The sequence below is a fragment of the Hemicordylus capensis genome, chromosome 2, assembly GCF_027244095.1.
Source record: "Hemicordylus capensis ecotype Gifberg chromosome 2, rHemCap1.1.pri, whole genome shotgun sequence".
Taxonomy (NCBI): Eukaryota; Metazoa; Chordata; class Lepidosauria; order Squamata; family Cordylidae; genus Hemicordylus; species Hemicordylus capensis.
Window position 1 is genome coordinate 354,705,812 of NC_069658.1, and position 16,919 is coordinate 354,722,730.

Genomic DNA, 16,919 nt, shown 5'->3' on the forward strand with positions numbered 1-16,919 from the left:
ACAAAACATTTGTGTTCTTACCATCTGTGCTCCTTTCTCACAAGAAATAGAAAAAGGAGGTTGTGATCTAACAATTTGTAGACATAACTTTTAAAATAAAGCTAAACCAACTAAACATTTTGTAGGGGTCACTTTGACCCCTAGCAGTTTATTGCATTCTTTTTCAGTTTCCTTTGTCATGCAAAAAGGTGTAGAATTGACCCCAAACTCAAAAGACTATGGAGACATCAATTGTTCATTAGATTTAGAAGGAAAAGGAAAGATTGTGCTGTCGAGTCGGTGTCGACTCCTAGCGATCACATGTGAATTTTTTGGTAGAATACAGGAGTGGTTTACCAGTGCCTCCTCCTGCACAGTATGAGATGATGCCTTCAGCACCTTCCTATATTGCTGCTGCCCAATATAGGTGACTATAGATATATTTACTAGGCACAGTAGGGGCTCCCCAAAATACCACTTGGCATCCAAATCTCATAGTAATTGAGGGAACATGGATCATGGCGTTGTAGAAGACTTGCACAAAAGGTTTTCTGATTGTTTTCTTCACTATTGCAATATATTTGACCTCCACTATCAGCCGGGAATAAATGGAGAATAAACACAGTGATTGTTTCCTTTTTCTCTTTCAGGAAGCAAAGGAACAAATACTTCCTTTGGAGAAAACCTTAGAAAAACTACAACAAGAAAGAGAAGAGTTAATTGACAAAAAGAACAAAAGTTACAAAATGACACATGAGAAGGTTAGACAGTCTGTCTTCCAAGAACTTTCAGTTGGTTGCTCAGATAAGATCCTTGTTGTAGGCAAGAATGCATGCATTTCCTCACTAAAGCTCCATCTTGTTATGGACTGTGGTGGCCACAGATAATTTGTAGATACTCAGAATTGACAGGATAACAACTGTTTATATACTGCTTTTCAACAAAAGTTTCCAAAGCGGTTTACATAGAGAAATAATAAATAAGATGGCTCCCTGTCCCCAATGGCTCACAATCTAAAAAGAAACATAAGATAGACACCAGCAACAATAACTGGAGGGATACTGTGCTGGGGCTGGATAGGGCCAGTTACTCTCCCCCTGCTAAATAAAGAGAATCACCACATTAAAAAGGTGCCTCTTTGCCTAGTTAGCAGGTAAGTTAGGGTCAAGAAATCTTAGATTTTCCAAGCTGAGCACCTCATGACAACATCTTGGAGGACTTCGCTATAGTTTAGTGAAGTTCCCATTTGAACTGAATTTTCAAGAGCAGTTTAATTCTGGGCTTGACTATGCACAACCAATGGGTACTGAAAGCAGTTGGAGTTTTACCGTTGACTAAATGGGCTGTGGATTGCATGTTGTGTCTTCACTGCCTCATGAAGACAAATATCCATAAAATGTGGCATTTAATCTTTTTGAGATAGGCTTGCAAAAATGTTCTGCATTTTGCAAGAAATGCCATCATTGACTAGGTGCATTAAAATGTAGGATACTACATGTGAGCACTGTAAGATATTCTCCTTAGCGGATGAGGCCATAGCTCAGTGGAAGAGCATCTGCATGTTTACATGTAGAAGGTCCCAGATTCACTCCTTGGAGTTTCCAGGTAGGTCTGGGAGAGACTGTCTGTAACCATGGAGAGCCACTGCTAGTCAGTGTAGACAGTACTGAGCTAGATAGACCAATGGTCCGACTCAGTATAAGGCAGCTTCCTGTGTTTCTAAAATACCTTTCTGCAATGATGGCAAGATCTTTGGGTTTTTGCAAAAATATTATTCCTACAAATGTGTTTCTAATCAGTAATCATATGGTCCCATATAAGGGAGGCAGCAGATGAGTATATTGTGTCTGAGATTTGAGTAACTCCAGGAGTCCATGGAATGTCATGGGAGAAGTCATTTCCCTGCCTCTGGTCCCAGAAGGTAGAATACTGGGAAGCATTTAAAATATTCTACAGATTGGTGTAGATTTGTTTGAGAATACAAATGTAGGTAGAACAGGCAAACAAGTCCAATAATTGCCTCCGTAAGACAAGGAGCATCCTACCTTTTCTCAGAGACGCATTTATGATCTCTACCAGGCCTTCTACAACAACCCCCCTGCCATATAATATAAGCCATGTCGGGCAAGGGTCAAGAGAACATGTGGTAGGCTGCACTGTTCCAATCAGCTTGTCCACATGTATGATGCCCTGTTCTATGATGCCAGAGTGCTATACTTTTATTATGGTTTTTAACAAACCCTATTTGATTTGGATCGAGATCCGTCGAGATCCATAAGAATGGGTTCTGCGCCTGTGCAGAGACCACGCGGTAGCCATGCCTCAGCTTGTCGAGGCGCCCAAGCCCCACCCCTACTCTGGCAGCGTGCTATTTAAGGGCCGGCTGGGCGCCACCTTCCTCGGTTCTTTTCCGACCGCCATAGCGTTTAGACTTCGGTCTGCCGCCTCCTGTCGGTTAAGTTCCTCTGTGAGTTCATTTGTTCCTAAACAAAAAAACAAAAAAAACACCCCACCCTTGATTATTCCGTGTATGACTTGGACTGGCTGACGATCTACGACTCAGTAAATTGACTACATTTTGGCTGACAAACTTGACTGGTTTTTTCTGACTTGGAACGCCCCTGACCACCCGATTGCATGCCCCAACATGTCTGAGGGAAAAAAGTCCTTCAAAAGGTGTGACGGCTGTAAAGCCAAGCTCCCCTCAAAGGACCTACACGACTTGTGCTTACTATGTCTGGGAGAAGAGCACAATGTCTCAACCTGTCAGATATGTTTGTCGTTCTCGAAACGCACAAGAATAGAGTGCTTTGTCTGAGGGCTGCCATTTACGACGACGTCTTAAGTCCCTCGACACCGGGTGAGCCGCATTCGTCGGCTGCGAGGTCAAAATCACCTATGAAGTTGGTGTCGGCACCTCCTTCAATATCGGCGCCCCATCGATCGAAGTCCACCAAATCGACCCTATTGTCGACGCCGGCCCATCCGGCATCACACCCCTCTGCTTCGACATCGACAGCGTGCGCTGTTTCTACGACACCGGCCTCAACGTCGAAATCCGCGCATGGTCTGCCTAAGCTTACGCACTCGGCCTCGACATCCAAGCAGTCTCTCTCGATGTCGAAGTTTTCCAAACACCGTGCCGGTTCTCCTGTGTCTTCGAAACACCGTGCCTCATCGCCTGTGTCTCCGCCTCCATCGAAACGCCAGAAGACTATCGATCTAAGACGCACGCCATCTCCACTGTCGGCCTCTCATCTGCCCTCGGCTCTATGCCGCTCCCCAACTTCGGAGTCAGCGCCAGGGACTTCGATGTCGACAACAGCCCAACATCCACCAGCACCGTTGTCTTCGGCATCGAGAGCCAGATCCCTGTCTCCTGCTAGGACGCCGATCTCTTCTTCGGCTCCAACATCGCCTGCACCCAGAACTACGGCGCAGCCGGTGTCCACTCTCCATACTCCTGTGGTCTCGATGTCGACGAGAGTGTCACTTAGCTGTCCAACCCCGTTACCGACTTTCGATGTCGATGAGGATGAGACTCATACTAACGCGACGGCTGCATTAGATCCTTCAACCGACAGACCTTACTCTCGATGCTGGACTCTACCTCGAGCACCCCATCGACATCTATCTTTAAAGGTTTTCCACCATCAACTGTTGATGCAGATACTTCAGTGGTCCCATCGGGGAACATCTTATCGGCTCTCCACCTACATGACTCCTTGACCTGGCACACGTGTGGTTTCACACATCAGACCCCGGCCACTGCGCCTGGAACTAGCAGATTGGGGACTTGTTCTCCTGGTGCCGCATATTCTGATCATCCAACAAGGGACTGGAGGCCGTATACCCCTCTACCCTTAGCTCTGACAGTCTTGACACTGCCTCAATAGCCTTTGAGAGTTCCATCCTGTGTAACAAAAGCATCTCAGATCCTGCGGGTACAAACAGATCAATGATGTACCCAAACCATAATACCACAGGTGCGATCCATAGGCACACAAAAGTGCTCTCCACACTCTCCACAGAACATTACCACAGAGACACAAACAGCTCTGCCCTCTTCACCAGTGGCATCTGAATCTGAGCATTATGGATCCTCTGACTTCGAGTCGGACCCGGAAGATAAAGAGTCTCTTGTGGACCCGCCAGTGGATGTACCTCCTGCAACGTACATATCTCCTAATGAGGAGATGAAATCTTATCATAAGCACATTCATGCCATGGCAGAGGCTCTGGGCCTGGACATTCGATCACAATTGTCTACAATTGATGATCCGGTGTACAACTTCATGTTACAGACACAGTCTACTCAACCTGTGGCCTTACCCATGCTTCCGGTCATTACCAGGGCAGCTAAATGCGCATGGGAAGTATTACACACCTCAAGACCGACGAGCAAGAGATTAGAGAGCTTATACCGCATACAAGAAAAAGATAACACTTATCTTTTAAAGCACCCTGCACCAAATTCCCTGGTGGTAGATTGTGCAGCCTCCTCAAAGACGGGAAGACGTTACTCGACACCTCCTGAGAAGGAAGGCCGCAAACTGGACTTACTGGGCAGAAAAATTTATTCTACCTCATGCCTTTCCATCAAGGTAGCGAACTATGCCGCCTGTACAGCGAAATATTGCCACAGCATTTGGGAGAGCCTGCGGAATGAGCTTGACTCTTTACCCCCAGAAGATTTCAAGAAAAAGTACCAACAGACCCTGGAGAGGTCAGCGGAATTAACGCGACAACAACTAAGCATCGCTAAACACCTTGCAGAATCAGAGTCCCGTTCCTTAACTGCAGCCGTTACACTCTGCAGGCATGCCTGGCTGCGGTCTACCGGCCTCCAAATGGACATGAAAGAGAAAATTGAAGGACTGGCATTTGATGGCACCGGGCTTTTCAGTGAATCCACAGACTCAACTATGGAACAGCTTAAAAAGTCAAAATTTACTGCCAAAACATTTACAGCTCAAGCTTCCACTTCAACATACAATCCAAAGTATTGGTCTTACTCGGGAAGATACAGGACTTCGTTCCGGCAACAAGACCGTCGAGACTTCAGAAGACCATACTCATCTTACAATAAGCGTCCCTACCAGGGCAAAAACAAATTCTCGCAGTCTCAGAAATCTAAGCAACCTGAATCCCAAAAGCGCCTTTGAGATTCAGGACTACCCACGGACACCACTCCACTCCCCATCCCTGCCAGCAGGGGCCTTACCACCAATGCCAAGCAACAACATCAAGCTGGCAAGCCATGCCCCTGCATGGCACCACATAACATCAGACCGCTGGGTCTTGAAAATCATTTCGTCGGGCTATGCTATAGAGTTCAAGACCACTCCTTGTTATTCGGAGATGAGGATTACTCCTCCCTCAAAGCCCTTACAAGAAAAAGTACGGGAGTTATTGGAGAAGGGTGCAATCACCCGGGTTCCGTGGGGGCGCAGGCGGGAGGGGTTCTACTCCCGCTACTTTCAAATTCCAAAGAAGGATGGAGGGATTCGTCCTATCATGGATCTCCGTCGCCTAAACAAGCTGATCACAGTAAGGAAATTTCGAATGATGGCGTTGCAAGAGATACTTCCGCTGCTCCAAGGCAAACAATAGCTTGCAACTCTGGATCTGAAAGACGCCTACTTGCACATCAGCATCAGGGAACACCACAGAAAATATCTCCGGTTCACTGTGGGAGATCAAGTGTACCAATACACAGTATTGCCATTCGGTCTGTGTACTGCCCCCCGGGTCTTCACCAAATGTATGGCCTCAGTGATCGCCTACCTCAGGACCCGGGGGGTCACTATTTACCCGTTTCTGGATTACTGGCTTCTGGCAGCCAGCACCAAAGAAGAGTTACTTTCGCAGAATCAGTGCATATTATCACTTCTCCAGGAACTCGGCATCGAAGTAAAGTGGAAGAAGTCGCACCTGGAGCCACTCCAAAGGATCTCCTTCATTGGTGCAGTCTTGGACGCGATAGCACAAAAAGCATACTTGCCAAAGGACAGATTCCTATGCATCCAGAATCTAGTCCATCTCTTCCAACAACAACCCAGGCAACCAGCACGACTCATACAACGACTTCTTGGTCTAATGGCGTCATGCACAGCGGTGGTTCCTTACACTCGCCTGAAGATGCGGAAACTACAACTGTGGTTCCTGTCCGTCTTCCATCCCATCCGAGACAACCCAGGGAGACGCTTAGAACTGCCTCTACAAATCCTGAGATCGCTTACCTAGTGGGCGACTCCGAGAAAGCTTCTGAGTGGAATTCCCTTCGAGACTCCATCTCCTGCAGTCTGGCTGACAACAGACACATCTCTCCTCGGTTGGGGTGCTCACTGCAGTGGTCATCGAACGCAGGGGAAGTGGTCTCGGACTCAGTCCCAGCTCCATTTCAATTTTCTAGAGCTACTGCCAGTTTTCCCGGCACTACAAGCTTTTCTGCTGCTCGTCCAAAACCAAGTGGTACAAGTGCAAATCGACAATACAACCGCCCTAGCGTACATCAACCGCCAAGGGGGGACTATGTCTCGAAGCTTGTGTGCCCTAAGTGTTCAACTGTGGCATTGGTGTATCCGACATCAAGTCACACCCATGGCAATACATATCAAGGGCCTAGACAATGTTCTGGCCAACGATCTCAGTCGTGTGTTTCTGCTGAAGCGTCATCACGAATGTTCCCTCAAAGAGGAATATATAGCTCCCCTCTTCCACCACTGAGTTCAGCCTACCATAGACCTCTTCGCGTCTGCCTTGAACACGAAATGTGTACGTTACTGCTCCAGGGCGGGACACGATCCTCAATCTCTAGAGGATGCTTTTCAACTGGAATGGTCCCGGGAGAGGCCTTACATGTTCCCTCCACATCCAATAGTCAAACGGGTGGTTGCCCGGCTACTGGCCTCACCCACTTCGGGGATTCTGGTAATACCCTGGTGGCCCCGCCAGCCATGGTTTCCTCAAGTACTCAAACTATCACGGGGTCGTTTTCATCATCTCCCTCAAGTACCGGACCTCCTGTCCCAAGACAACGGAGTGGTCTTCAACCCGGACGTGCAAACTCTCTGTCTCACCGCCTGGCTAATCGGATGTTAGACCATATACTGCTCAATCAGTGGAAATCTTCCACCAGACGCAACTATTTTAGCAAATGGTGCAGATTCAAGATTTATGCAAGAACTCATAGGTTGCTCCCCATGCGAGCCTCTATACGAGATGTTCTTCTTTATCTGACCACCCTGAAGTCTCAAGACCTAGCTAATGTCTCTTTGAAGGTCCATCTGGCAGCTCTTTCATCGAAACATCCTGGCTGGGAAGGGAAGACCTTGTTCTCACATCCACAAAGTAAGGCATTCCTAAAGGGGCTTTCTAATGTTTATCCATGCATTCGAACTCCAGTCCAACCTTGGAGTATCTCCCTGGTTCTCTCATCACTAACTCAGGCTCCTTTCGAGCCCATGACCTCTGCACCCCTGAAGCTGGTTACCTTGAAGACTGCATTCCTGGTCGCCATAACGACAGCGCGCCGAGTTAGTGAACTGACTGCACTTAGAGTAGATCCGCCCTTCACTAGGTTATTTCCGGAAAAGGTCTTGATGCGTCTGGACCATAACTTCATACCCAAAGTTGTTTCGGACTTCCATCTGAACCAGGATATAGTCCTACCCACGTTCTCCAGGAACCCTTCAACCGCATTGGAACGATCTATGCACTCACTAGACGTTCGCAGGGCATTACTATACTACCTAGAGAAAACTAAAGGTTTTCGCACATCTCCACGCCTTTTCATGGCTTACAAGGGCTCTAAAAAAGGCAACAGCATCACCAGGCAGAGACTATCCTCATGGCTGGTCGATCTCATTAAACTTACCTATCACCTACAGGGTAAATCACCCCCCGAAGCTATCAAGGCCCATTCAACCCGTGCTTATATTTCCTCGGCCGCACACCTTTCAGGCATATCTTTCGAGGACATTTGCAAGGATGCTACGTGGTCCACGGAGATACCCTTTGTAAAGCATTACGTTCTGGATGTACGCTCTGCTGCAGAGGCTAACTTCAGGAGAAGTGTTCTTAAAAGGGTGTTACAATAGCCACTACTGCACCCTCCTCCTTGGAAGAGCTGGTTAAACACCCATTCTTATGGATCTCGATGGATCTCTTCCAGATCATCAGTTACAGGTGAGCAACCTGTTTTTACGTAAATAGTTGCTTTGGTGTCAGGTGCAGCATATTTTAGAAGTCAAATAATTGACTTCTGAAATATGCTGCACCTGACACCAAAGCAACTATTTAAGTAACAAATAGGGTTTGTTAAAAACCATAATAAAAGTATAGCACTCTGGCATCATAGAACAGGGCATCATACATGTGGACAAGCTGATTGGAACAGTGCAGCCTACCACATGTTCTCTTGACCCTTGCCCGACATGGCTTATATTATCTGACAGGGGGGTTGTTGTAGAAGGCCTGGTAGAGATCATAAATGCGTCTCTGAGAAAAGGTAGGATGCCTCCTTGTCTTAAGGAGGCAATTGTTAGACCGCTTCTGAAGAAGCCTACCTTGGATCCCTCAGAGTTGAGCAATTACAGGCCTGTCTCCAACCTTCCGTGGCTGGGCAAGGTAATTGAGAGGGTGGTGGCCTCCCAGCTCCAGACAGTCTTGGAGGAAACCATTGACCCATTTCAAACTGGCTTTCGGGCTGGCTATGGGGTGGAGACTGCCTTGGTCTGCCTGATGGATGATCTCCAATTGGAAATGGACAGAGGAATTGTGACTCAGTTGGTCCTTTTGGACCTCTTGGTGGCTTTTGATACTATCGACCATAGTATCCTTCTGGAGCATCCGAGGAAATTGGAGGCACTGCTTTGCAGTGGTTCTGCTCCTACCTCTCGGGCAGGTTCCAGATGGTGTCCCTTGGAGACTGCTGTTCTTTAAAATCTGAACTCTTGTATGGTGTCCCTCAGGGCTCCGTACTGTCTCTGATGTTGTTTAACATCTACATGAAACCTCTGGGAGAGATCATCAGGAGATTTGGTGCAGGGTGCTATCAGTATGCTGATGACACCCAAATCTATTTCTCTATGTCAGCATCATCAAGAGAGGGCATAACCTCCCTAAATGCCTGCCTGGAGTTGGTGATGGGCTGGATGAGGGATAGCAAACTGGGACTGAATCCAGATAAGACGGAGTTACTCATTGTGCGGGGTCGGAACTTGAGAGAAGATTTTTATTTGCCTGTTCTGGATGGGGTCACACTTCCCCAGCAGGAACAGGTACGCAGTCTAGGGGTGCTTTTGGATCCAAGCCTCTCCCTGGTCTCCCGGGTTGAGGCAGTGGCCAGAAGTGCCTTCTATCAGCTTCGGCTGATATTCCAGCTGCGTCCGTTTCTTGAGATGAACGACCTCCAAACAGTGGTACATCTGCTGGTAACCTCTAGACTGGATTACTGTAATGCACTCTATGTGAGGCTGCCCTTGTATGTAGTCCGGAAACTACAATTGGTCCAGAATGCGGCAGCCAGGCTGGTCTCTGGGTAATCTCGGAGAGACCATATAATTCCTGTATTGAAGGAGCTACACTGGCTGCTGATATGTTTCCGGGCAAAATACAAGGTGTTGGTTATAACCTATAAAGCCCTAAACAGCTTGGGCCCTGGGTATTTAAGAGAATGCTTTCTTCGTCATGAACCCCACCACCCACTGAGATCATCTGGAGAGGTCCATCTGCATTTGCCACTGGCTCGTCTGGTGGCCACTCAGAGACGGGCCTTCTCTGTTGCTGCCCCGACGCTTTGGAATGCGCTACCTAGTGAAATAAGAGCCTCCCCATCTCTGGCAGCTTTTAAAAAGTCTTTAAAGACACATCACCCAGGCTTTTAATTAATATTGTTGTAATGGTTTTAATGCTGTTTTAAAATATTGTTTTAAAATTTTTAAATTGTTGTAATGTTTTAAACTTCTTGTCTTGATTTTAACTAATGTTTTACTTTCTGTTTTTATTTTGTTGTAAACCGCCCAGAGACTTATGTTTTGGGTGGTATAAAAATATGTTAAATAAATAAATACATGGGGTTGTATCTGAAGTGCTCAGAAAGCGAGAGAAAACAGTTCTGCTCCTGCTAGCGGAAGGGGTGATTTTTGCCATTCTTTTCTCCCCCCCCCTTTGCCCCCTGGAAATCTACTTCTGAGGGTTGAACGACTCAGCAGACCTGAATGGCAGGTGGCACAGGTGGCTGCAGCAGGGAGGGGGGAATCGGCAGAAGGGGAGAAGATTGCCCTGCAGCCTTGTGCAAACGGAATTTCTTCCACTTATACTACTTGTGTTTAAGATACAACCCATAGTGCATTAAGTGTTTTACTTGAACCATATGTTACCACCTGAATATAAGATAAACACATTTCTTTATTTTTCTTTCAGATAAATGAGACTAAAGAAAAGGTTAAAAATATCCAGAACTACTTAAAAGAGATTGAGAATTATATTCGAGAAGGGAAAGACGAATACAAACAGGTAATTGTAAAATCAAGATGATAAATATTTTCCAAAGTAGTATTACGTTCTGACCAAAAATGTTTGTTTTTCTCTTTATAGAAAAAGGAATCTGAACTTGATGAAGTCAAAGATCAACTAGCAGAATGTGAGAAAAGGAAAGAGAGGACAAATAAAGAAATGGGAACCATTAGACAAGATATTGATACGCGGAAGGTGGGTTTGTCTTGCTCAACATTATTCACAAATGCTAGGTTGCAATTCACTGATGGTAGATAATAACTCATCTATTATTCCAGACCACTGATAGCAGCATTAAAGGTCGACGGCAGTGATGGCAACCAAAATTAAGTCTCTGAGTGGGTTGGGACAGATGATGAAGTGCCTTTTTGTTGAATTCCCATGGTCATTTTAAAACCACAGGGTACTCTTAGCTCAAACCTGCTGTGGCACGTTATATTCTTCCTGGTATGTTTGTAACATGAATCTTGTAGGCAGTAGCTGACCTTCTGCGCATACTTAAGGCTGTGGTGATATGGAGGTATGCTATTTATAGCTTTTCAAAACTGTACTCTATTCTTTGCATGTCCGATCTGATGATATGGTTTGCCTTAGATTTCAGTTACAATGACTTGTCCACCTAAAAGTACCAATTAAAATAAATGTACTGCTGTACACTTAATGTACATTTTCAGTCAAATGTACTAAACACTGCTAGGTTTTGTGTAGCACATTGTTAACTAGTGTGAACTAAAGCATATGCTTTTGTTTATCAAGCTTCAGTGGTATAAAATGGTGTAAAATATCTTACTGATATATTTTATTTTATTTTACTTTAGATCCAGGAGCGGTGGTTAGAAGATAATCTTACTCTGAGAAAAAGAAATGAAGATCTGAAAGAAGTTGAAGATAACATAAAGCAGTATATGAAAGAGATGGGGGAAATGCAAGTCCCACAGCTGAAAAAGTATATTCTAATTTTTCTATTTAATGAAAAATATTTTCTTAATTGCAAAAGCAGCAATCCCCAAATATTTGCATATTCACTCCATTTTGATAGAGACGTTGCTTGTAGCCTCAGAATATTTTTCTGCTCTGCTCCGTATTTTTCTACATTTTCTTTTCTTTTCTCAGATAATCTCTTCTTCTAGTTCTATATACATGTGATCATCCCTGGCAGCTGCAGTATGAGAAATTTAATTATAGTGGCAATAGGGGATGGTCAGAAATACCAAATAGTTGATCAAATCCTTTTTCAACCACTTTTAGAGAGCAGATAGTGAAACTGTCAGCAAAGATCACCCTCCAGGTGCCTGTGTTTATGCATGTTCACAGTTGACTTTGATAATCTGTTTTCTGTGGCTATCAACACAATATTTATTGCTGTCAGGATTTTACCCAGCCAGTATAGCTAGTTACAAATTTAATTATGCCTCATGCTTCAAATGCCATTTCAGACTTTTGAAAGGAAAAGGTAATAATGAAGTACTAACTTATATTGACTTCTTGTCCTAAGAATAGCTTTGCTGTATCAGACCAGGGCTCACCTACTTGAGCATTCTGGTTCCAAGATGGCTGTACAGATGCATAAAGCAACCTTCCCCCATTGTTGTTCGCAACATCTGGTATTCAGAAGTACAATTCTTCTGCAGTTCCCACTTAGCTGTGGCTAACAGCCATTGATAGTCAGATTCAAAGAGCATAGGTCTAATCTTCTTCTTTTAGCCTACTTTCCAGTAGGCTTATGAGCTCACCCGGGTGTGTGTGTGTGTGTGTGTGTGTCCCCTCAACTTCGCAATGCTTGGACCAATATGAACCAAATTGGGTACAGTTGTAGGGACACATAGGGACATCTCAATGGTGTCGTTTGTCATAATGTCATCCATTCCAATTTAAGATGGCGGACATGTAAACGTTTGAGGTGAAAGTGGGCTAAGTTGAGGACTGTCTAACTGATTTGAACCAAATTAGGTACATTTGTAGTGAGTGATGCACAGGGACACCTCGGTGGTGTAGTTTGTGATGATGTCATCCACTCCGATCCAAGATAGCAGATGCTTGAACATTTGAGACGCAAGCGATCTAACTTATGGACCTCCATTTGAACCAAATTTAGTCCAGTTGTAGTGAAAGGAAAGTAGGCAGATTAGTCCTTACTAGAACAACTTGTTTTAAAGATGGTTTTATTAGAAAATATTACATTGATATGCAATACAAAGTTGCAAGTTACAAAAAGAAAAAACCACAAATGTTACCAATCACAATTGTTATGACATTAACATTAGAAAATTATTTAAAATTTGTACTTTTGTATTCTTCTTATTATTATTATTTTAGCCATTCCATAACAAATTGTTCTCTGGATGAGTTACAACAGAGGATTAAAACATACCAATAAAAACACATAACACATTAAATCATAACAGGCCAAAAAAAGTGAAAAGAAAATACAATACAAAGCAGCTTAAAAACTCATTTTAAAATTAGTTAAAAATCAGAATCCAATCTAAAAAACTTGAATTTAAAAGGCCTGGGTGAACAAAAAGGTCTTTATCTGGTGTCTAAAAGAGCAAAGTGATAAGGCTAGGCGAACCTCACTGGGGAGGCTATTCCATAAATGGAGTGCAACCACCGAAAGTGCCCTCTCCCTGGTAGCGACCCACCTCACCTCTTTTGGTGGGGGCACCCGGAGTACAGCCTCTGAAGAAGATCTTAAAGTACCGGTGGGGACATATGGGGCAAGGTGCTATCTCAGCCCTGGCGTAATATGATCAAAATGTTTAGTCCCTGTTAATAATCTTGCAGCCCTATTTTGTACCAGCTGCAGTTTATGGACTGTTTTCAAAGGCAGCCCCATATACAATGCATTGCAGTAATCCAAGTGAGAGGTTATCCAAGAGAGAGGCTATCTGTCCAGGTAAGGTCGCAGTTGGCATATCAGCCAAAGTTGATAAAAGGTGCTCCGAGTCACAGAGGCCACTTGAGCCTCTAATGACAATGCTGGATCGATGAATGCCCCCAAACTGTGAACCTGGTTCTTCAGGGGAAGTGCAACCCCATCTAGAACAGGCTGAACATCATTCATCCGGGCAGAAGAACTACCAACCAACAGTAATTCTGTCTTGTCTGGATTGAGTCTCAGCTTATTCACCCTCATCCAGTCCATTACAGCATCCAAACACTGATTCAGGACAGTCACTGCTTCACCAGCATCTGATGAAAAAGAGAGACATAACTGAGTATCTTCTGCATATTGTTGACACCTTGAGCCAAATCATCTGATGACCTCTCCCAGCGGTTTAATGTAGATGTACTATTCTTTATAGTACTTTCTAAAGAAAGGGAAACATTGCAAGCATAGAATCATCGTCTTGTGTAATACTATTCTAGTAGCCTATAATTAGGCACCAGCTCTCCAGAAATCTGTCTTGTCCCCTTCCTTCCAATGCTTTTTAATAATATGTATGTTTTATCACCAAGGCAATATGCCAGACCTTCTCAAACTGGTTCTGGAGAGATGGGGATTGGGGCCCCATACGATTTCCATTTTGTGACTATACCTGACCACTGCTAGTAAATTCAGTATCTGTTCTAAATCCACTACAAGAACCTCTTCCTTTATATAATCAAATAATATTCTTGGATCTTTTGGTAGTGCATATCCAGATCTGGATCGAGATCCGTTGATACCCATAAGAATGGGTTCTGCGCCTGCGCAGGAGTCACGCGGTAGCCATGCCTGAGCTTGTCGAAGCGCCGAAGCCACGCCCCCACGCTGAGCGTTCTATATAAGGCGTGTCTTTGGCGCGAAGTCCCTCAGTTCTTTTCCGACCGCCTTTGCGTTTGGACCTCGGTCTGCTGCCTCAGCTGTTGGAAAAGTTCCTCTCTATATTAAGAACGAGTTCATCTTTTACTGATTGATTTTTGGTTTTGACGACGGACTGGAAAGCGACCTTTGTTTGGATTTTGACTCGGACTGGCTTCTCGGTTTTTCCTGGTTCTCGACGCGGACTGACTGATGACGATCCCGGCTCTTCGACCTCGGAACGGACTCAACTACGAGCGTGAATATGACTGAGGAGAAAAGATCTTTTAAATGGTGTGAAGGCTGCAGGGCGAAACTCCCCTCCAAGGACCTTCACGACCTTTGCTTATTATGCCTCGGTGAGGAACATAATGTCGCCTCCTGCAAGATTTGCCTCTCTTTCTCGAAGCAAACGAGAAAAAACCGAGCGCTACACCTCCAGGCCGCTATTTATGACGAGGTTCTGAGCCCCTCCACTCCGGGTACTCCTCGTCCCTCGACATCGACCTTGTCTTCGAAATTGCCCCCGAGGGCGGAGTCGGCACCTCCATCAACGTCGAGCCGCCACCGAAAGTCTTCTTCAGTACCGAAGAAAGTTGATTCTTCGAAGCCTACTTCAATGCCGAAGAAACATTCTAAGTCAAAGGAATCTCCAGCTCCTTCGCGTGTATCCAAGTTGTTGACATCGACATCGAAACCGGAAAAGTCAGCATCGACGTCGTGTACATCTTCTTCGTCTTCCCCGTCGAGACCGGATCTTCGTTCAAGAGGGCGTACCGACTCTCCTTCTGGGCGTCAGAGCACAGATCGGCATGGTTCTCCACCTAGAAAACGTCGAAGATCCCCAGACCCGCTTCCTCGTACTCCATCTCCAACAAGAGTACAATCTTCGCGATCATCGAAATCTTCGGCTTTACCATCAACATCGGGGATTCCATCGACCACTACAGCGCCACCGATGTCGACTGATCAGTCGGCGCTACCTGCTCCCTCGATGTCGACAGCTCGGTCGATGCCGACAAAGCCTTCGATGTCGACGGCTCCTTCAGCGTCGACAGTTGCCTCGATATTGACTCCTGCTGTTCAACCGGTGCTTGCCTCGACGTCGATTTCGATGCCGATTGCTCGAGCTCTATCACCAGCTCCGACCCCGCTGGCCTCGGCTTCGCCATCTACACCGACGGTCGGTCTTCTTGCTACTGTACTGCACACCCCGGTCCTTACTTCTCAGGTGACGCCACGCTGCCCACCTCCTGCTTTCGAGATCATAGACGTCGATGCCGAGGATATGCTACCTTCAGCGACTCACTCACTGCTCTCGCTATTAGACTCGACGTCGAGTAGACGGACAACCTCTACCTTTAAGGGTTTCTTGCCAACAGATGCAGGCCCATCTCAACCTTCAGACTCCACAGCACACTCCTCCAGACCTCAATCCGCCGGCCAAGGGCGCTCCCCGCTAACATGGCACACCTGTGAATACCCCCAGGATCCCATGGGTACAGCTTCACCTGGAGAACCATATGTGTTTGATGACACCGGGTCTCAACGATTGCCACTGCATTCTGTGTCGACTGTATCTACCCAGACGCAGTGCCCAGAACTATTTCACCGCGCTTCACAGACTTTTCCTATGAGCACGAGATCTGCCTCCATTCAAACAGATGCCCTGCCACACTCATCTGTCAGCACTGAAGAGACACAAACCATTGCTCAAACTAATGTAAATGAACCGCCTCCTTGCTCCCCCTCTGAACATTATGGTTCGTCCGATTTTGAGTCGGATTCTGATGAGGACAGTAATATTGTGGATCCTCCAGTGGATGTGGCTCCACCCACGTATGTATCTCCAAATGATGAGCTAAAAGCTTACCACAAGCACATTCGTGCGATGGCAGATTCCCTGGGGCTAGACATTCGCTCTCCTTTGGCAACAATAGACGATCCAGTATACAACTTTATGCTTCAGTCTCAATCTACCGCTCTGGTGGCACTCCCAATGTTACCAGTGATCACTAGAGCTGCTAAATGTGCTTGGGAGGTACTCCACACCTCCACGCCAACTTCCAAGAAACTTGAGAGCCTCTACCGAGTACAAGATAAGGACAATGAATATTTGTTGAAGCACCCGGCGCCCAATTCTCTTGTTATTGATTGCGCCACTTCTTCCAAGTCAGGTAGACGCCATACAGTTCCTCCGGATAAAGAGGGCAGAAAACTAGACCTTTTAGGCAGGAAGGTGTATTCGACTTCGTGCCTTTCGATCAAAGTGGCCAACTATGCAGCCTGCACGGCCAAATACACACATGGCCTCTGGGAACTTTTGGAAAAAGACCTGGAAACTTTGCCTATTCATGAGTTTAGAGCTAAGTTCCGCCAGACCTTGGAAAACACTGGGGATTTAACTCGTCGCCAGCTAAGCATTTCTAAACACCTAGCGGAGAGTGAATCCAGGGCCATGACAGCGGCTAGCACTCTACGCAGGCATGCCTGGTTGCGGTCCACTAATCTCCAGATGGACATGAAAGAAAAGATCGAAGGCCTCCCTTTCGATGGCTCGGGTCTTTTCAGCACAACCACAGACGCCACAATGGAACAGTTAAAAAAATCCAAGTTCACGGCAAAGACCTTCACC

At 45.9% G+C, this 16,919-nt stretch overlaps 1 protein-coding gene across 4 annotated transcripts in view; it reads left to right on the top strand.

Moving 5' to 3' along the window:
• The window catches only part of RAD50 (RAD50 double strand break repair protein), an 88,537-nt gene that overhangs the window by 47,064 nt on the left and 24,554 nt on the right, over window positions 1-16,919 (top strand). For all 4 annotated transcript variants that reach the window (XM_053297307.1, XM_053297306.1, XM_053297305.1 and 1 more), the window contains 4 exons: window positions 630-740; window positions 10,408-10,500; window positions 10,582-10,695; window positions 11,319-11,446. In XM_053297307.1, coding sequence (XP_053153282.1) covers window positions 630-740; window positions 10,408-10,500; window positions 10,582-10,695; window positions 11,319-11,446 — 446 coding nt within the window. The remainder of the gene's footprint in view (window positions 1-629; window positions 741-10,407; window positions 10,501-10,581; window positions 10,696-11,318; window positions 11,447-16,919) is intronic.